At 42.6% G+C, this 22,338-nt stretch overlaps 1 protein-coding gene across 5 annotated transcripts in view; it reads left to right on the forward strand.

Moving 5' to 3' along the window:
• LIG6 (DNA LIGASE 6) overlaps positions 1–22,338 on the forward strand; it is a 251,305-nt gene that overhangs the window by 35,119 nt on the left and 193,848 nt on the right. For all 5 annotated transcript variants that reach the window (XR_015692342.1, XR_015692343.1, XM_087687657.1 and 2 more), the window contains exons 4-6: positions 9,279–9,381; positions 14,622–14,718; positions 14,871–14,973. Coding sequence is in view for 3 of the 5 variants with exons in the window: in XM_087687657.1 (XP_087543783.1) it covers positions 9,279–9,381; positions 14,622–14,718; positions 14,871–14,973 (303 nt within the window). In the remaining 2 variants the exon portion in view is untranslated. The remainder of the gene's footprint in view (positions 1–9,278; positions 9,382–14,621; positions 14,719–14,870; positions 14,974–22,338) is intronic.

Raw genomic sequence — 22,338 nt, forward strand, 5'->3', positions numbered from 1 at the left:
ATCCGTAGATACGAGCTCCATCGGTGAAGTAGACTGCCGCGAAGCTGTGTGGGGAATGGCATCTTCTACGTCTTTGACTCAAGTACGGAGGTAGAGCTTGCTCCCTTTGATCAACTCTCTCTCTCTATTCTAAGAGGAACTACTTCGCATGCTGGGTTGATTCCATCGAAGAAAATACAGGACATGCTCGACAGTAACAACAGTGAATTCAGAGATCTACAGACTGTAATTCTGCACACGAATCATTGAGTTTTGGTTGCATGTTGAACAGTAAGAACAGTGAGTTCTGCACATGCTAGACAGCAAGAACAATGTGATAGACATTAAGAATAGTGAATTCTACACATGCTGGACAGTAAGAACAGTGAACTCTAGACATGCTGGACAGTAAGAACAGTGAATTCAGAGATCTGCAGACTGCAATTCTGCACAAGAATCATTGAGTTTTGGTCACAGGAAATGCTTTTCTAAAAGGGATGTTGATCTGGACATGTTGTATTGTTCTTATGTAGTTGGGATTTACTTAGAAGAGATAAAAACCAACTGTTCACAGGTTATGTATTTTGGAACATTATCGTTTTTGTAATTTTTCATCTTTTGATTGATAAAGAAATACTGAGAGGGACACCAGTCTTTCGGGCCGATTTGGTGTTGAGCGAGGGAGTGAGGTCTTTGCTTATGTGTGTGTGTGTATAAAGACCATGTGTCAATTGAAGGAACTACCGCTTTATGTGAGTCATAGACCGGTTCCATGGTTCCATCCTCGGGATTTGAATTCTTTTCTGTAAGAATTTAAGCTCGGACAATTTTGGGTGAAAAGGCCATACACACAGGTTTTATAGAGATTACAGGACTAGAGAGATGGCAGACATGGATAAAGGCAAAGGAAAGCTCCCTCATGAAGAAGAGAGTTCTTCTTCTGCTCGTAGACACCGAAGAGAGAGTGTTGGTGCACAGGTGTCAGCGCCTTCTAGAACTGACATTGAACCATAGGATGAGGAGCAAGAACAGGACTTGTTTATGGCACAACTCCTCAGTATGGTTAGCTCTTTCAAACAACTTGTAAAGAATCCTTGGATGCAAAAAATTTTGAAGTCACATAATGAAGATTCTCAAGCTGAGTCATCACATCATACCATGGAGCGCTAAAAAAGGCAAGCTTCTAATGTGCGTGAGCATGTGGAAAAGACACCAAACATGGAGATAGGTCCAGTGAAACAAGAAGCATGAGCACAAGACCAGGGAGTGAATGGTCAAGGCAGTAATGCACAAGTACCACAGCAGACTATTCCTTCTCAGTTTGCTACCTATCCTGGTTACTTTGGTGGTGGGTCAAATTTTCCAGCAATGGCTGGATTACCCACTAGTTATTAGGGATACTTGCCTAGAGGGCCACCAGGAATGATGCCTTTTGAGGCAGTGAACCCACTTTATGCTAATATTGGTCTACACCCCAGTTATCAAACTCTGCAGAGTTCTGATTCGATGCCTGGAGTACAAAATGCAGCTGCTGGTTTTTTCAGCCTAGTGGACATATGGCAGATAAGACAGGTGAAATAAATGTTGATAATGCGTATGAGGAACTCCCCTTTTTATAGCCACCTGTCTATGACAACTTGACACTAAAAAGTGCAAAGCCTAAAGACTATAAAGAGGGTGGTCAGGCAATAAAGTTTGAAACCTTTAGTGGTATGCAACATAAGTTGAAAGCTTTGACATTTATACAGCAGTTTAATGCAGCTTACACAAGAGGGAATTTTATTGAGACTTCTAAGATGTGAAAGGCTGCAACTTTTTTGAAAGGTAATGCTTTGCAGTGGTGGAACATATTGTTGAAACTTGATGCAAGGACATGCACCTGCCACTTGGGTCCATTTTAAATAGTTCTTTGCAGCCTCATGTTAACTAACACGTTTGAAGTAGATGTCATGACTGCACGGCATAAATTTGGACGTGACAAATGGTACGGATTTAGAAGAGTACAATAAGAAATTTTGGGAAGCACTTTTGCTCGTGAGTTCTTACAGGACAGTGCCCCTGTTAGAACAAATTGAAAAGTACTATTGCGGCTTGCCCAAAGCCATCAGGGATTATTGTACCAGGACTAGGTTTACAAATATGGTACAGTTAATTGAAAATGCTGGTGTGGCAAATGCATTGTTGAAAGAAAAAGCTGACAACTTTAAAGGCACTGGAAAGAAGGATTCTCAGTTTAAGCAGGATCTTGGCAAGAAGAAGAAGGAATTTCGAGAAAAGACCAACTTTACAAAGAAGTCTTTTTGGAAGAAAAGATTTCAGCAGCAACCTTAGACTTCTTTGAAACAGGGTAAAGGATAGAAGAGGCCACTTTTTGGCAAATCATTTGAAGAAAGAAAAGATTTAATGATGGCTGGTAAATGCTTTATATGTGAACATAAAGGCCATATTGCTTCTAAGAGCCCACAGCAATCTTCTAAACATACGGAGGATAAAGATGCGGCAAGTAAAAAGAAGCTGAGCATTGGCTTAGTGCCTGATATAGTGGGAGATCAATCAGGTGATGATGCTACAGAATTGTGCAGAGCTTGGGGAAAGATCAAAGATTCCATAGTGCTTATTTTCTTTGATCCTGGAGCTTGTGCAAATTTTATCTCACTAGCATTGGTAGGTAAGCTAGGTATACGTCCCGAGGAAATGGGACCAGTTGGACAGGTTGATTGGGCATGCCCAGGACATACTGAATCTATCACCCCCATTCTTGGCAAACTTTGTATGCATATTCAGAGCTATGTGGACACATAGGAGTTCCATAATATGCCTTTAGAGGGCTGTGATGTTCTGTTGGGTATCCCATGGTGCCACAGGGAGCACACTATCTTGGATACTTACAATAGAATGATTATTCTTATACATAGGGGCAAGACTCGTGTTAGATATGAAGCTTAAAGGAGAGTCTGTCCCAGTTGTTTCTGCTTCTGTAATTACTTTTGTAATGAAAAATCATATTTCTACGTACTTGGTTTTTGCAAAGCAAGATAATGAAGTTGACAGTAATGTGTCTTGACTAGATGAAAGTAGAAGGGCTTTCTTGGATAAATTCAATGACTGTTTCTCAGATTTGTTACGAGGAGAGTTACCCCCTGAGGGGCCTGAAGATCATACCATAGATCTTATTCTAGGGACTAGTCCACCCAATAGGCCACCGTACAGGGTCAATGTGGCGTAGCAGCAAGAGATTATGACACAGGTTAACGAGCTTTTAGAGAAGGGACTAATTCAACCCAATAGTTCTCCATTTTGTTCACCTGTGTTGTTAGTTCAGAAAAAGGACGGCTCTTGGAAAATGTGTATTGACTACAGAGCCTTGAATAAGAACACGATCAAGAATAGGTGTCCGATTCCAAGGATAGATGACATTCTTGATCAATTACAGGGAGTAGGAATGTTTAGCAGGATAGATTTGAAAAGTGGGTACCATCTAATCAGAATCAAGCTAGAGGATATCCATAAGACTGCTTTTAGAACGGCATTTCGTCTCTATGAATTTTTAGTCATGTCGTTTGGATTGACAAATGCTCTTGCTATGTTTAACAAAATGATGGATAGAATTTTCCGCCCTTATGGAAGTTTCGTTGGCACATTCTTTGATGATATAATTATGTTTTCAAAGAATGAAGAGGAGCATAGAAAACACCTAGTTGTAGTCTTTAATGAGCTTAAGCGTAACAAATTACTCATTAATGGTAAGAAGAGTGAATTCTTTTTGGCAGAGATTCACTTCCTTGGGCACATAGTTTCTAAAGATGGTGTGAAGATGGAGATGGTGTGAAGATGGATCCTGCAAAGATAGAAGCAATTGTCTCTTGGCCAAACTTGAAAACCGTTCATGATGTTTGCAGTTTTCTTGGCCTATGCTCTTACTTTAGAAGATTTGTAAGACACTTTGCAAAGATTGCTTCTCCTTTACATGCGCTTGAAAAGAAGGATGTCAAATGGCAATGGACTAACAAAGAGAAATCAACATTTAGATGTTTGAAGGGGAAAATGACTACAAATCTAGTACTTATTTTGCCAGATCTATCTAAGCCATTCATAGTGCAATGTGATACATGTGGAAACAACATTGGTGCTGTATTAATGCACAATGGCCGAGTTGTGGCATACGAGAGTAGAGTACTTTCTGCCATTGAAAGGACTTACCAAATTTATGAGAAAGAATTATTGGCTGTGATCCATGCACTCTCTAGTTGGAAGCACTATTTGCTTGGTACTGATTTTGTAGTGCAAACGGATCATCAAACATTTAGATGCTTTCTTACACAGGCTAAATTGTCAAAGAAACACATGCGTTGGGCAAATTTCCTATCTATGTTTCATTTTCACATAGTGCATGTGGAAGGCAAGAAGAATGTAGATGCAGATGCTTTATCTCGCAAACCACAGGTGTCAGCTATTTCAATTCCTTATCACCATGAATTGGATGATATGAAAGAGGAGTATGCTAATCGCGAAGATTTCTTTGAAATTTATGAATAATTGATCAATGGGCAACATCATGATCATTATGTATTCAGAGAAGGCTTTTTTATGATGCACGGAAGACTATGCGTTGCAAAACAGTTAAGGCCAAAAGTTTTATTGGAAAGTCATGCTCCATTGTGTCCAGGACATTGTGATATTGATGCTACAGTCAAAGCGGTACGGACTTTCTTCTATTGGCCAACCTTGAGGTCTAATGTTGATGCATATGTCACATATTGCCTTGTATGCCAAAAGCTCAAATTTGATAGACAGAAGGCACAAGGGTTATTGCAAACACTGCCTATTCGTGAAAGGCCATGGGAAAGTATTACCATGAATTTCATTTTTTATCTTCCAAGAACTTCTTCAGGGAATAATGGAATCTGGACTATCATTTGCAGATTCAGCAAACAGACACATTTCATTCCTGTAAGGAAAAAGATTAAGTCAAAACACATGGTAAAGATATTTATGCAAAATATCTTCAAGTACCATGGAATGCAAGGGTCAATTGTGAGTGATAGAGACCCAAGAATGACTAGCTTGTTTTGGAAAGCATTGTTTGAAAACATGGGCACTATGCTGAAATTTTCATCTTCTTTCCATCCACAAACTGATGGACACTCTGAAGAAGCAAACTCGATTGTTTTAGATCTACTGAAGTGTTATTTTTCAGATCATAAGACTTCTTGGGAACACTACTTGCCATTGGTTGAGTATGCATACAATAATACAGTGCACTCATCTACTAGCAAAGAACCTTTTGAGATTGTGGAGGGTGAAAAGAAAATTCCTCTTATTTGGAAGACAAAAGATAACATCTGTGAAGCAGATCGTTATGTAAAAGATTGGGAAGAGTATATAAAAAGGTCAAGTAAGCCCTAGAAAAGTTACAAGCTAAACAGAAAAGAGATGCTGATAGTCATCGTCGAGAGCTCTTGTTCAAAAAGGATGATTGGGTCTTATTGCGTTTTGAAAAGGCACGTTTGAGAAAACAAAAGGGCAAGGAACGTTTGTTTCCAAAGCTGAGTATGCGTTACTATGGCCCTTTTCAAGTCTCAGAGAAGATCAATGACATAGCATATAGGTTGAAATTGCTAGAGAATTGGAAAATTCATCATGCATTCCATGTGAGCCTATTGAGGCCTTTTATTCGTGAAGTGCCAGAAGATATGGTTGAAGAGAAACAGCCTGAAGTAGAGGAATTAGATGAGATTCTAGTTCTTGAGCAGATCCTGGCACGTAAGAATAGGAAAGTGAAAGGTAGAGTTATAAGAAGATTTTTGATGAAGTTTAAGAACTATTTACCAATGGATGCCAGATGGATGGAAGAGGCTAAGTTGGCAGATTTGCCTCAGTTATTGCAACTTTATCAAGAAGCTTTCTTACTGGAATCTACAGTGACTTAGAATGCTTTTTGAAGCAATGTACATTCTCTATTGTACAGTTGAATACTGCATCTCATTGAATAATGCACAATGTATGGTTTACATTTAGCATTAACATGTGTATTATTGAATGAAATCTCAGTGCTTTGAAGTTGTATTTGTTACACTTCAGTTGAATGAATATGCATGTCGTGACACTAATAGTTCGCGCATACGTACTATCGCCCTATGTTGCATCCGAAAACATGTATATTAGAAAGGCTCCTAGTAATCATAGTTGGATATAGAATGTAATCCTCCACCTATGTGAGACTTGAACTTGCAATGACCCAAATGGTAGTGGGGAAACTCCTACCATTGCTCCGTGTCATCTGTTAGCAAGTGATACATGCGATGGCACTAATAACATGAAGAATCTTGTTATCGCCTTGTGTCATCCGTTAGCATGCATGGCATGCAATCGAGATCGCTTGCTTCTTTTAAGAGGGGGTATGTCACTAGGTGGTGATACTTCAGGAATGCAGGGGACATTATCCCTAAAATTTAGGGAGCTACTATTTTTGGATCCCAGAGTCTGTTCGCGTTATTATCTTCGTTTTTGCATGAGGATTTATTCTTTGGTCTATGCCGAGGTCAAATTTTGCACCGATCATGGAGAATTTTAGACCAGAAGGTTTAAATGGGGAAATTGTTATATGTATGCCATGTGGCACAAATTCCCGAGAGAGAGAGAGAGAGAGAGAGAGAGAGAGAGAGAGAGAGCATTAAAAAAAACGTAATAGGCATAAGGGGCAGATGGGAGAATGAAGTTTTGAGGAGTTGAGGGCAAATTGCTGCAAGAAAATCAGCTATGGCGAGTACTTCTACATCTCTAACTCAAGTACGGAGGTAGAGCTTGCTTCCTTTGATTAACTCTCTCTCTATTCTCAGATGAAATGCTTTGCACGATGGGCTGATTCCATCAAAGAAAATGCAGGACATGCTGGACAGTAAGAACAGTGAATTCAAAGATCTGCAGACTGTAATGCTGCACACGAATCATTGAGTTTTGGTCACATGCTGAATAGTAAGAACAATGAATTCTGGACTTGCTGGATAGTAAGAATAGTGAACTCTGGACATGCTAGACAGTAAGAACAGTGAAATCAGAGATCTGTAGACTGCAATTCTTTATAGGAATCATTGAGTTTTGCCAGTGGGTTTTTGGACCTATTCTCATGACTATTCTCCCTATTTTCAGGTTGGCCATATTTTTACACATATTCACTTGTACACAAGATTGATTCACTCATTCCCTCATTTTACATTCGTGCCTATTCATTTTACATTGTTCATTCTTGTTCTCCCTCCACTCAATGCATTCCTCTCTGTCCCTCTTTTGTTGTGTACAACTTCTTTTAATTTTGAGGAGAACCAATTAGGGATTAATGAATGATAATTATGTATTGGTGGAAACCCTAATATTAGGGGCTCAACATTCCCTCGCAAACCCAAAAAAATTGTGCTTGATGGTAAGATTTATCTCCACCCTCTTTTGTACCTAAAAGGTCTCACCTAAAAGAGACTAGGGCATTGGACCAAGGGTGCCACGATGGGCTGCCCAAGGGCCTACCATGATTGCAGACGGAATTAATGTCTTCTTTCAAGCAGCTGAAATTTTAATGGATGTTACATTAATTTTTAAAAAAAGGTTATAAATGAATACTAAAATTCAACATTTTTTACATCCTCTATAAAGAAAATTGTTGCAAGGCAAGGTAGGCTAAAGAAGTATAGTCAAAGTAGTAGCTGCCATAAGTATTTGCCAAAGTAGACTGTCATAATGATGATTTATTGTGAATATGGTGGATCCAAGTTGATCATTGTGACAAGCTAAAAGGGAGACATGCTTATGCAATGTAAGGAGTTTTCATCTTAGATGGGTGCCTTGCTTTCAAAGGTTTTCCCCATCTAAAGCACTTTGGTTCACACTAACACGGTGCCAGTGCTTGGGTGATGCAAAGGGCAATGCAAAGTGTTACGCTCAAACAAAATGCTATGCACAATGTAGTAGTACCACTTGGACATTGCCCTCACATGGAGGAATTGTTTACATTGCCCAAGCACCCTTTTACAAGCATGATCACCAAGATGCAAATGGACGATGATAGAAAGGTGTGAAGATATCAATATACAAGCAATAAGCACAAGTACCACATGAGACCATAGGACACACATACCTCCCCTCGACTTCAATGCTAACAATGGGTGGACACCCTATAGTTCCGGAATGTCTCCAAATATATATAACTAGACCAATGCTAGGCCAAGGCTCTTGATATATGGGCATGTGTCTACTAGATAGGTGCACATGCTTGTCAAATTGGTTGAATGGGTCAACGTAGTGGCCAGATTTGTTGGACTAGGGGCTAAGTTGGACTCGTGGTTGTGACAAGTGATTAGGTCAGATTTGTTTCAAGAGCCTATTCAAGGCAACCTCTTCTCCTTGTCTTCATTACTCAAACCATGCTTCTTAAGTGTGCGTTTAGACCCAACTAGTCATGGATGGCACTTAGATCATCATTCATACTTCATGATTTCAGAGTTTCATGGTTTAGAATTTCTAGAGGCTGAGTGGAAGTACTGGTTTGGGTTTTCTTGGAGATTGAGTGGAGGGTCTGTCTTGGATAGAGCAGTTGTCTTCATTACTCTAATCATGCTTCTTAAGTGTGCATTTAGACCCAACTAGTCATGGATGGCACTTAGATCATCATTCATACTTCATGGTGTCAGAGGTTCATGGTTTAAAATTTCTAGAGGCTGAGTGGAAGTACTGGTTTGGGATTTCTTTGAGATTGAGTGGAGGGTCTGTCTTGGATAGAGCAGTTGGGCATGTTCAATGGATAGAAGTACATAAAATGCTGGACTGTACTTGGGATTGGCAGAGTTACTGTTGAGCAGCCATTTCCGCTTGTCTATATGCAATACAACTGCTGCAGTATATGAGTCAGAAGATCATTTCTGCTGTTGGAATCCCTTTTCTCGTTTGAGTTGTTTTATCTTAATGGCTTACTGCACAAACAAAAAATAGTCATCACTTTCAACTCCTTCAGTCATTAAAATATTTGTTATGTGATAGTGTTTCCATATGTAGCAATGCAATTCAACCTTCTATGAAGGGTTTTCAACGTAGCTGGTGTACTTGCAATGGTGTGTTTATCCCTTTTTATAAAATCAAACTACTATAAATTGGATCTGATGAGAGTATGCTTTTAAGAGATTTGACTGTTTTTTTTGAATCATAGATAAGAGTAGTTGCGTTTTTATTAAAGCTAGTTGCTTGTAGTGATAATAGTGTTTGCTTGATTGTTTGGAAATTACAACCTTTCAACTGCATACTTGTTGAAACAGGATCTGAATATTGGTGGGAGCACTGTTACCACTGCAATTGTGGAGGTCACTGGTGTATCTAGGTCCAAGTTGAAGGAAATGTATAATAGAATGGGCGATTTAGGTGTGTGTCAGATCTAATGCCCAACAGCAATACTTGTGACTTATTTTCTTTATCATTTGAAATGTTTGTTTCGGGTGGGTGCTGGCAAGGAGATTTCGCATTAAGTTTATGTTGTCATGATCTGCTAGCTGTGTAAATAATGTTGATGTCATACTTGAAGCTTCAGGGATACAAGGTTAGCTCTGATTTTCAAAAGCTATTGATTGGATCCTTCACCTTTGTTCAAAAGCTGTGGTCTAGATCACGCAATCCAAACAAATGCTTTTAGAATAACAATATTGATCATTTGAGCATCCTTTCATTCATGTATAGTTAAACAATGGTGTCTTTTGGATGCAAGCCAGTTGACTTTCTTGGTTCAAAGATTCTAGATAGCTAAAGAGGAAGAGGTCTTTTTTGAGTTGATGGGTTAGACCACTCACATTTAATAGGTTTATGACTTTAAAGAATGAAAAAAAGTGACCATACAACTTGTAGTGGAGTTGGGTCACAATGACATGTGTCACTATAATCTCTCCATGAGTGGAGTCAGAGGGCTCTCCTCCACATCTCTCGAGCTCTGTAACAACGTAAATGCAATGTCTTGGAGTCTTCTCTGCTGTAAGGCAGCTTGAGCATGGTATTGGTATAAGTAATGAAATAAACATACGTATGCACATATGTACATATGTATGTTTGTAGATGTATATCAATGTTTATCGATTGTGCCATGGTAACCTTGAACGGGTTTAAGCACAAAAATGCTTCATGGAAAGGTGAAACACCCTGAGTGAGACTGCTGACTAATACATGATTTTTAAACCAAAAAAATTGATGATTCGTGCTTTTTTGAGGGTTTCTGCACACTGTATATAGGATACCATCCCTACTGATCTTAAAAACCCAAAAAAGAAGACATCATTTGTTGACATGAAAGGATTTGCATGAAATGAATGTGTAAGTTGTAACTCATGGTTGATAAAGAGAACTATCTCATATGTATTTTTCAATCGTTTGACCTGGTGATTTGCTTTTTGAGACTTTCCCTAAGGTGAAACATTTGAAGCTGAAACTCAACATTTCAGGGGTGAAACGTCTTGTCGATAGCTTGGTGTCTACTGGTGTTTGTGTTTGTGTATATCAGTCATTGTTGGTTATATGGAAATCTTGCACTCATACCTTTGTTGCCGTCTTTGGGCATCATTCGATTGATTCCGCAGCAGTCTTTATTTGACTGATATCACTATCGTAGTCTCTATTTCACAGTCTTTCTTTTCATGAGATGGACCAACAACCATATATGCTTTTCTGTTCACATAGAATATAACACCTGTTGCACATGAATATGATTCTTTCACATTGTTTCACAAAAAACAAAAAGAAGGTTGTGTATGTTGAAAGGGTAGCACACATTTAGAGACATGATAGTCCATCGTAAAACTTAATTATTCATCATTCATTAAGCGGCATATTGATACTTGACATTAATAAATTATTTTTAAGGAAAAAAACTGAAATGCTGTAATTTGGATGCCACATGAGGATACACTAGGTTTTTAAGAGAAAACACGGGGTGCATGAACACAATAAACAAGATGAGCTCAATGGAGAAGTGAGAGAATGAATGCTGAAATGAACTCAATGAACAAACCAAGCATGCTAGGTGTGATACAATGGATGCTTGAGGGGTAGAGGATTGTACTAGCCACCCGCAGCAGTTCTTGACATGTGGGAGCAATCAAAGGTGACCATGCAGCACCAACATGATAATGCCACCAACAGGAGTGGTGATGTGAGCAGCAACAATCAGGTCACCAGTTTGTTGATGATGTTGTGGAGTCAAAGAGTGGTTGGAATTATATCCTTATATAGAATTTTTCGAGTCATTTTTTCCACTAAAAGCTCCAGAGTTTTTTATTTGATTAAGTTTTGTCCAGAGAATGTTTTGGGGCTGTATGAGAGCTAAGAAAAATTAGCCCTTAATTTGAGATTAACATTTAGGCCAGCAAGTTGGCTGGTTTCTCTCCCTTCCACCTATATGGGTGGCTGCCGCATTGTGCCTTTGTTATCGCTTCGTTCATCCACTTTTTCTTCCTTGTCTTCATCTTCTAATCATTGCTTGTATTCTCTTCTCCTTGCTCATCAGTCTAGCACTCTCATTGATGTGGCCAGGTCCGAGTTGTCCATGTCCGATGGATGGATGACTAGTCTGATCCATGCTGTCCAGTACGACACGCCCAATCATTTGGGGTCAATTTTTGGGATAGTTGTAGGTTTTGTGTAGGCTTCCTCTCCCACAACACAGGTGCACGCACCCTTGGGTGACACAACAATTTGCATCTCAAACTCATGGAAAGTGAGTAATTGGGATTGTGAAAAAATTCGCTGTAAGGAATTGAAATATTTAGATGAGAACTTATTGAGAACAACATTACTTGGTTATCATCAAACTTGGGAAGGCCAGTCGTAGCAAACTTGGCAAGTAATTGTTGATATTCCACGAGTTTGAAGTTTAAGCCATCTTGGTCAGTGATCTTGAACTCTTAGAGCAAATGGTCTAAATTGATATGGAGAGTGTTAACTTCAGAGTGTTAACTTGAGCCACATAGCGATTGGTCAAGTGTATTGTGTGCCCATTGGCTAGAGGCAAGGTAGAAGTTTTGTAATCGGCCTTGGTCCAAGCAAACTGAATCTCAGCTTTCAAAGAAAGCCTCAAAGGAACAAGGTCAAACCATGGTAAGTGGTACATAAAGCCAACAAATAGAAGTGCCTTGATTAAAAAATGATATGCAAGAAGAAACCCATGAAATGAAGTTGAGAATAGGAGAGATACCTAGAGCCACTAAGAGGTCCTTGATGAGCCAACAATCAATGCTCATGTTCAATAGTATTAGCGGGAAAAACAAAGTGCAAGTGACACAAGGCAAGATCCTACGAACGTCACAACACCTCATGTAAATGAAGGATGTGCACAACATTGGACAAAGTTTAGTAATAACATTTGATAAACATTGCAGAAACTGTCTCTTAAGGTATGAGCAGTGTGAAGAAAGGGAGAATTAGAACATAGCTGAGCACAAAACATATGAAGTGGAAACCAAGCATAAAAGCAGCCTGTAAAGGACTCCAGAGTCCACGTGAACTAACACTTTGAGAGTCAAAATATATGGCCACACAGGATTAACTGCAGGATGAACACAACAGTTAGGCAACTTAGTGATCATGCCAACACTAACAGTAACAACAACATTGTTGGCTTAAAACATCACTGCAAGCATGTCAATGAATGATGCCGCATGTGGCTGGCTAAAAGGCACATGTTGCAGGCAGCAAACAACAAAGGCCATGAACATTGAAACAAGTCAAGTGCAAACAAAATCAATGTCACAGCTTGCTGCTGACATTATTGTCTTCAAGAACAAGGTTATCAAAGATACATACCTCAAATGCAACAAACGGAGAGCCAACATCTAGTATCATATGATAATGTGCATCAAATGGAAGTAGAAGCAATAAGCATGCAAGATGGGAACTCAAAGAACGCATGAATAAAGAGTGAACAGGAGACCTCAATGATGGGCAATGGAAACAATGTCGTAGACTAGAGATGGAAGCATACCAAAAGTAGAAGCACATGACTCTAGGGGTGTACTGCTTCTAGTGCTCCCAACTCTCTGTAATCCCCCTAGCAACATGATAAATGAATGTGAGGAAAGATACATGTGTAGATGGTGTGATAGAATGGGATACCATCCCCCTAGAAAAGAGGTTGACCACTAAAAGTGCTGTAAGGTCACCCATAACGTGGCGACATACACAAGGGTGCATGCATATGCAAGCCAATCAAGGGCCAGTGCACATAGGATATGCTGTGAGCACAATGCTAATAGAAGAAACATTGCCACTTTTTTTTGAAATGAGAGTACTTCTCTGTGATTTCATCGGCTAGTGCTCAAGTGATTAATTGTATATGACTTTCCGCTAAACTTGCAAGTTTATTGGTAACTATTCAACTTGTTGGAAGGCTTCTCAAGGTTTGAGTCATACAATGCAAAGGCTTAGGCACTATGGCATAGAATGAGTTAGAAAAGGTAGGGGTGGAGGTAGAGATGGAGATAGAGGTAGATGTAGGTGAAGGGTAAGGGAATGAAGAAGAGTAAAGGTAGATGAAGCAACAGAGAAAGGAGTAGAGGTAGAGGTAGATGATGTTGAAGAGGGAGAGAGAGAGAGGATGACTCAAGAGAAAGAGGAAGAGGTGAGTGCTAGACGTAGAACCTTGAAGATTGAGGTAGATGAAAAGGCTTTAGAGACTGAGTGCAAATGCTAGAAGAGCCTTTCTTATGAAGAAGACTGAGCTAGAAGACTTGAGTTAGAGAGAGATGTGAAATTCACATTTCCCAAAAAGAGACTAAAAATGGGCAAAAGGTATCTGCAAAAATGGTTAATAAAATAGCCTTTTATTTGACCAGGAATGGTTACTGTTTCAAACCTGCAGTATTGTACAGAAACCATACCGATTGCTCAGTATTGCCATATGGAATAGATCATACAAAACCATTCCTTACATGAATGGATTGCAATCATGGCATCATCATTTTGTTAATGGTTTCTCTTCCTCAACTTAGTAGTGAGCATTGACATGGTCATCTGTACATGTGAGGCAGGTTGAAACTGCATGCATGTTGCAGCTCAGTATGTGGATATAAGGCCTTACACAGTCGTTTGAAAGTGCCATTTCTAGCATCTCCAGTCATCTACAGCAGCAGGTTCTATATGTCATCACCGAAACATTTATTGCAGCATGCTGTCTTCAGTTTTTTTGTCATTCATATCTTTGTTAAATTGTTGTATTTTCTCTTTTGTTCATGCTTCTCCAATGCTATAGTGCACAGTGATTACCAGCTTATGGCTGCAGTCAAAGATTAGTGGGTACCTGTATGAAGAAATTAGGTGTTGTCTGCTCTATGTTATGGCACGTGTCATGCCCTTTTGCTCTATCTTGCTTGCATGGCAATGCTTGGCTTGATGGGCCCTCAGGGATTCCTTTATCACTTTGGATATCTTTGTATTGCTGTTAAACGGACATCCTAGTGTCTTTAAGCATTTATTACTACTAATAATTGTTATCGTCTTCTTCCATTTGGTTTTCATGCATCCACTCTGATTGCTTGTGTATAGAAAAGGCAAGGAGATGACCGTAATAATCCAGTGGTAGAGTTAAATCTTTGTTGTAATTAGTACTGATCTCTTTTTTTTACCAGGGGATGTTGCCCAAGCATGTCATCAAACACAAACTCTGTTGATTGCTCCACAAACTCTTTCTATAGAGCAAGTTTATTCAACACTTCTGCAAATAAGGTATTTTTGAGGAAAAATACAGTAATTTGGGGCTTATGGGATTTGATAGGTTCAATTGGGCCAACAAAGTTGTGCTATTTTGAATGTACTCAGTTTGTTAGTGTGCCATATATTGACTTTTCCTTGAAAAACCTGCTGGCATTGTAACAAAGCAAGGAGGCAGGAAGTGGGAGTAGCAATCGTAAGAAGGACATGATTGTGGGCTTGTTGCGGGCTTGCAGGGAGAAAGAAATGAAATATCTTGTTAGGACTCTGGTAATGCTGTGAGTGATATTACATGTTCTTCTTGCACACATGACTTTGATTTTTTCCCACAAGATTTATCCCTTCAAGGTCTTGGAACTTCTTAACCCGTGGAGAATGATATTACAGAATACACTATTTTGTGGAATGGCCTGCTATTTTTGAAATTTGATGTTATGTGGCTTTGTAATCTAGAAAGGTGTTTGCAGTGTATTTATATAAGGTGCTAGTGTAAGTTTGAGTGGCATGCATCCACAGAAAGAGTAACACAAATTTTCTTACTCCTGAAATACATCTAGATGGACCAATTAACCTGTTGGTACTCTGAACTTAGCAACCTTGTCTGCTTGGCTTCCTGTATTAGCATTATCCTCCTGCTTGTCTCCCTGCACCCAGCAATCAGTGAACATTTATGCCGGCTAGCTAACAATTGGAACTGGAATTGGAAATTCAACTCGCTAAATTCTCCCCTTTCACCTGTAGACTTTAGTTCCTATTGAGAGGTAGCAGTGTCACACAGGATTCAAAATGTCATCCTTTCAGAGACCACAACATACAGACAAAAGGTGCTTTCAATTGACTCTTGGGATCAAGAAGATAGGGTTTGGGAATGCAGTCCAGGCATCTTTGGCATAAATACAGAATGCCTTGCAGTAGACATTGGTGATCCCTCTTGTTGTTCACGCCATCGTCAGTTAAATGGATTGGGGCAGGAGTTAGGCTTCCCCCCTTTTGTTCTGGCAAGAAAGTTTGATCTGATAATATTAATGTGCAAACCAATTACAACAGCAGCCGTGGTGGCAGCTGAAACATGAAAGCCTTGGCAACACACCATCTGTTGCTAGACAACCCAAAACCCAAACCCTTGTTATTTGGGGATTGTGAGTTCGCTGAGGTGGCATTGGCTCATCAGCAATGAGCTTCCGGAAGAAGACCAGTATTCCTTCTGTCATTTGTAGCCAGGCTTCCCCAAAACCCCTTTGAAAGAAATTATTGCAGCTCAATCGCCAGTGGCCTTGAAACATGAATAAATCAGATGAGTCATGCTGAAGACCCAGAAAATGTGGAAAAGTAAGCTTGCACTGAAGCAAAGGGTTTCCTTTTTGGTGGTATCTTGTTGAAGCTTTGCTAATACCACAGAGATGAGTGCTGATCTTCCTACCGGTCTACTGGGCTGACCTGCCACCCAAGTGTCTGCTCCCTGGCTGCCACCAAAAACCACTCAGGCTGCTGGCGGCCCCCAGCCTTCACAGCCTGCCATCTCCTCCTTACCTCCTCCCGGTTTTCATGGAATCCCTCCAGCATTGAGCGTGCCTGCTGCTTGTGCTTCCTGTTATCCCAGGCTGCCGTCAGCCTGTGCTTCTCCTTCCCAGTTGCCGTATAACCTCCTCACCTGCATTCTAGCGTTTGTTGTCTGCATCCTTGCCTCCTGCTTCTTCCAAGCCTTGTGTAGGCCCTCCAGCCCTCTAGTGCCAGCCTGTGCCCATGCAGCCTTCAGTTGCCTGCATTCTCTCACCTCCTTAACTCCTGCTTTCTCCAGCCTTCATATTTTCCCCCTGCCTTTTCTGTTATACAGCGTGCTGCTCTTCCCTCTTTCTTCCAGGATCCACACCTTTTTCCCCTTAGCAGCCGTTTTTCAAGCCCTTTTTATCGTCTCAGCTCTCTTTAAAAAAAAAACCGTTGTGAGTAGTTATATTGTTTCAAATCAGATGAGCAATACAAAGATCATGGCACAGAAATAGAATAAATTTCCGTGATCGCCGTATGCCAAGGAACCAAGTCCTCCCTAGGAAGAAGGCCAGCATGCTGAATGAGATCTAATTGCAATGTAGAAGACACTTCAGCCTACCAATATGGCCTTGGACACCAAAGGATGAGCCAAAAATGAAGGCATTCGGGGTGACCGAGTTGTGCCAACAGCCCCAAAAGCTGAGAAAGTGGAACAATATCTTTATATGTGGTTGCACCAGAGTGGGATATTTTCCCTTAGCGAAGAACCCAATCAGAGGGGCATAGTGTCAGCCCAACCACAACTCTCCAAATATAAAAAAGGAGGGTCTAGATTTTTCTAGCTAAAGGGCATGAAATAAGTCTATGACAAGAGGATTCCACATTGGTAGTGCCAAAAAAAAAAAAAAGTCGTTGAGATTCAAGATTTGGAAAACTACTTCCTTGAGTGCACTCATGAATCATGTCCATTTCATGTTGTGGAAGGACTTTTTGCATGCTGGAATTTCTTGGATCTCTTGGAGTCATACATGTACCCCGAAAAGCATGGGTAATGGGGCTATTCTGGATGCAAAGACTCATATGGTGGCTCTTCACTGGTTGCTCTTTAGAGCTATGTGCATTGATCATCACCCATGGGTCTTTATTGTCTACTTCTTCTTGGAAGACTAAGGCCTTGTATATGGTAATGCTAGCATGCATGCTTTGTAGTGGCACATTCTTAACTCTGATACCCACTATTCAGCATACTTCTCCCTTTTGGTGAGTCATTTGGTTTGTTTCTGGTGGCTAGTTTTTCTAAAGCTGTGTTGGCATCTCACAGAGGATCTCTTGGTGGTCAATTATTTTCAGTTGGAGGAGTTGGTTGTGTCACAACTTCTCCTCCAGCGATGGGAAATAGGAGGATTCCTCAAATTTAATTGCATGGTGTGCGTGGGTGGTTTGTCTTTTGTTATTGACACAAAAATCATCTAGATATACCTCAATGAAACCATACAAGTGATTTTCGAATGCGACCATCATAACTCGTTGAAAGGTAGCAAGGGTGTTACAAAGCCCAAATGGCATCACCCTGTAAGCCTAGGTTCCCCATTCTGTGGTGAAGATTGTTTTGAACTGGTCTTCTTCTGCAATTCGATCAGCGTCTCATCCTCATCAAGATTGCTCTTGTTCTTCCCTTCTGAGTCATCCCCAAGCCTTAAAAAAGAGAGAGATAGAGAGAGAAAACAAAGAAAAAAAAGGAAAAAAAGAAAAAGAAAAGGCCATGAAAGAAAAGAACTTCAATCCCTGTCACCATTTAAATGCAAGGTCTTTCTTTCGAGAGTGATCATTGGTGGATTGCCCCTTGCCTCGCCTCTTTCAAAGCGCCAAATATTGAATGGTTATTGCTACTTTTGCATGATGATTGTGAAATCCTCATGTTATAGGTTTATTTCTTGCCCTTTGGCCAGGAAAATTTGGACTCTCCTATTTGATATTTGGATAGTTGTGGCTGGCCCATCATTGCATCCCTCTGATTGGGTTTTTGCTAGGCCAAACTATCCCATCCATCGCAGACACATATGAAGATTGTGTTTCACTTTTTGAGATTTAGGGGTTGTTGGCATAATTGGGTGACCTAGAATGCTCTATTGTTGGCATCCATGAACATATTGCTAGAATCAAGGGTCTTTTGCATTGGTAGTTAGATGTTATTCAGCATGCTGGTCTTCTCCTTAGGGAGGATTTAGTTCCTTGGCATACAACAATCTCTTCTACTTCTTTGCTGTGATTTTGGATCTCTTCTATGATTTGACTTTTATAGTCATTCTATGACTTGATATAGTATAACTACTTATTACACACACAGAGAGAGAGAGAGAGAGAGAGAGAGAGAGAGAGAGAGAGAGAGAGAGAGAGAGAGGATGGCGCGTTACGGGACCTGTCGTGACTGTCCTGCATCGTCCTGCGCAAACCCTCGCCTGTACCAGTGCGCCCCGTCGGCTGCCTAAGGGTCGCGTGCCCTTGCCTGGGCTTGCGCCGCAGGGCCCGCTGCCTGTGGCGTGCATACGCTCCGTCGCCCTGGTCGTCTGACCTGTCCGCCCTCCGCTTCCGTCTGCGCCCGCCTCACCCTGCGACTCCCTGCGTCCGTCCGTGCGTTCGTCGAGCCCGCCTGCGCCCGGCTGGCCTTGTGTGCCCCGCCCCATCGCCGCCCCTCTGACGGGTGGGCTTGGCGCCGCCCTGCGCGCCGCCCTGACCCCTCGTCTTGACCCGCCTGCCTGCCCTGTGATTTCGCCGCCGCCCGGCCCTGCGTGCCGTCTGGCCCCCTTCCCCCAGGGCAGCGTGGGCTTGACTGGATCCTGCGTGCAGCTGGGGACCAGCAATCCATCCCTGTGCAGGATCGACCTCACCTAACCTAGCTCGCCCTCTGCCAGGACGAGTGTGAAGTCAGCAGTATGGCTGGCCTAGATCTGGATTTTCTTGACCGGACGGTGGCAGCCCTTGGCCCTGATTCCGATGCAGAGGAGCCGGAAGATATGGTGCCATGCACGGAGGAGTTGCCGCCGAGTTCTGAACTGCCGCCCGCTGGCAAACGCTCCAAGCATACGCCTGATGAGCCAATGAGTCCCGAGGAACGCTCCTATGCGCAAGTGGCCTCTGATCCTGTGGATTCGCAGGAAATTGACTAGGAGCATTTACTGGACTTCGCCAATACTCTGCTCGGTGATTATGTCCAGCATAATACCGAATCTTTTTCTGTTGCGGGAACGGATGATGTGCTGGACGCCACGGTGGACCCCAAATCAGTCTTGCGATCCTTCTCAGTGTTTTATGATCGTGCAGTCATACTTTTCTTCACTGGGAGGATCCCAGTGCTTTCGCATATTCGCCAGTGGTTGCACCATCTATTGCAAGGGGAGTCTGTTGAGGAGATCTTCCTTGGACCTCGTGGCTTTTATGAGGTCCTGCTGAAATCGGAATCGCATCGCACGGAGCTCCTGTCCAAGTTGCCCCTATTCTTTGATCGCCGCCTGGTCCATGTTGTGCCATGGCGCCCCATGGCCGACTTCCAGCGTCTGCTTCAGCGCGAATGCCCGGTGTGGGTAGAGGTGGAAAATTGTCCGGCGGTCTATTGGCCCATGTTGAAGGATGCGATGGCAGTTGTGGGAACAGTGCTGGTTCCCCCAAGCCTCAGGGCGATGAACCGCAACCGTTTATGCATGCTTTGGGACACGGCCAGGAAAAGGCCCGCGTGGCTTCGCCTCAATTGTTCGGGCATGCATCCTTTGTATTTTCGCTTAAAATGGGGCAACTTTGCGGGCCACTGCTTTGCATGTGGTAAATTGGGGCATTTCATGGCCGAATGCCCTGAAAAGCAATCGTCTTCGGAGGAGGCGCAGGTTGTGCTGCCCAAGGACGACATGGTGCTTGATGCCACGCCCCAGGAAGCCCTTCAGTCTCCTCGTGTCATGGATAAAGGCAAGCAACAGGTCCCGAATGTGGATCCCCGTCGCACTGATTGGATTGAGGCATGTCCTAAAAAAGGGAAAAAGTTGGATGCAGGCCTGGCGGATCCTGGGCCTAGCGCGCTCCAGGATCCCGTACGCACGTGTACGCGCCGGAAAGAAATGGCCACTTCACAGCAGGCTTCGCGTCCTACGGCCCCGTCTGGCCCCCGTAATCAGTCTCCAAGGAGAGTCTATACCGATGGCCCCAAAGGCCCACCTGCCAAGCTGGCATTCGATGCCAAAGGAAATGTTATTACACCCTGGGATCGGCGTTATCCCCGCCCCTCTCCCAAGGCAATGGATTTCCCTTCTACCTCCAAAGCAGGTCGCCAGAATTCTTTTGCAGTGTTGGCTGATTTTCTGGATGAGGGTGTCCTGGATGCTCTCGCGGAAAAGGTAAAATCGAGGCAGCAGGCGCCTCGCTCCTGACTTCCTTCTTTGAGGATTCATGAAGATAGCCACGTGGAATGTGCGAGGCATTTGCTCTCGCCTTAAGCAACATGCCATGTGGACCGTCTTGCATGAGAACCAGTGGGATGTTCTGTGTGCAGTTGAGCACAAAAGTCACGATGAAGCAGGGAAAGTGATGGATTGTCATGGATTCCGTCTGTTTTATGCAGGGACCCATGCTACGCACTATTCGGGCGTGCTGATGATTGTCCATGAGAAATATCAGCCTGTCCTTGTTAAAAATGATGTGCAGGGCCGCTTTCTGGTGATCGAAGTCTTATTTGAAGGAGAGATTTTATGGCTGTTGGGCCTCTATGCTCCGAATGATCCCGCATCCCGTCGGGATCTTTGGTCCACTTTACAGGGCTCCATGTCACTCGGCCGAAGGGGGTTTCTGATGGGAGATTTCAATATGTGTGTTGACTCTTCTCAGTCCACTTCAGGGCATTCGGTAATGGATACGCCGGAAAGCCGGGTGTGGAGTTCCTTTGCTTTGCACGTACTCCAGCAAGATCTTTGGTCGTGGCTACACCCTTCTTCTTCAGGATTTACTTTTCATTCCGCACAATATGCAAGTACCTGGTCCCGACTGGACAGAATGTATATCATGCAGGGGGATGATTTTCTTCCCGAGATGCTGGAAATGAAGGTCTTGCGGCAATATGCGTTGTCGGACCATTTCCCCCTCCAGCTTGAGATGCGAGCACACTCTATTGCTCCTTTTCTGCAATTCCTGGATAGGCTCCCGTTACGTTTCAACTCCGCTTATTTGAAGCATTCAATTTTCCAGGGTTATATGCAGCAGCTGATTGAGAGGTTCTTATTGGACTTCGCCTCTGAGGGCTTGCCTTCATTTGCACGGCTGCTCTCTAATGTGCAGCGGGTTGCTCGCCAGTATGGGATCCATCATGCCTCGCTTTGCCGCCGTCGTCGACATGCAGCAGAAGACCTACTGGCTTTGGTCCGTTCCTTGCTCCTGGATTCCCCTGATGATGATTTTCTGCTGTCTCTGGAGAGGCGATTGGCCCATCTTATTCAAGTGTTTCAGTTGAAATCGTATCAACAGGCCAAGCTGCACAACTTGACAGACACATTGCAAGATAGCGCCTGCCAGTCTCATAAGTTCTTTCGCGCCTTGCATGCGTCTCCGGCTCGCGAAAATATGACCAGACTCCAGGATTCGGAAGGTCGCATGGTCACGGATCCGCAGACCATTGTCACTATGTGCAGAAATTATTTTATGGAACTTCTTGGTTCCTCTTCCTCGCCTTCTAGCCAGGTGACGCATGCCCGCTCGGTCTTCTATCATCTGGTCCGTCAGCAGGTTCCAGTTGATATGCAAGCCGCTTTGGAGACGGATATTTGCGAGGAAGAGGTTATGGACGTTTTGTTGCATCTGCCGAATGATAAAAGCCCTGGCTGGGATGGTCTCACTAATGAATTCTTTCAGACCTCGGCCACGCAGTTGGTGAAGCCATTGGTGGCCATGTTTCAGCAGGTGTGGGAAACGGGGGTCATGCCCTCCTCATGGAAAGAAGGCCTTATCAAACTACTTCCAAAGGTCCCTTCGCCGTCAAAGTTGCAGCACTGGAGACCAATCTCTTTGATGGGCTCCCTGTATAAAATCTACTCCAAAGTGCTGGCGAATCGGCTTCACAAGCACCTTCCAGCTATTGTGCATCCTCTCCAATATGGTTTCATTAAGGGCCGC

Source organism: Lygodium microphyllum, chromosome 11, assembly GCF_053477565.2.
Source record: "Lygodium microphyllum isolate KBCC chromosome 11, Lygodium_microphyllum_v1.1.10, whole genome shotgun sequence".
Taxonomy (NCBI): Eukaryota; Viridiplantae; Streptophyta; class Polypodiopsida; order Schizaeales; family Lygodiaceae; genus Lygodium; species Lygodium microphyllum.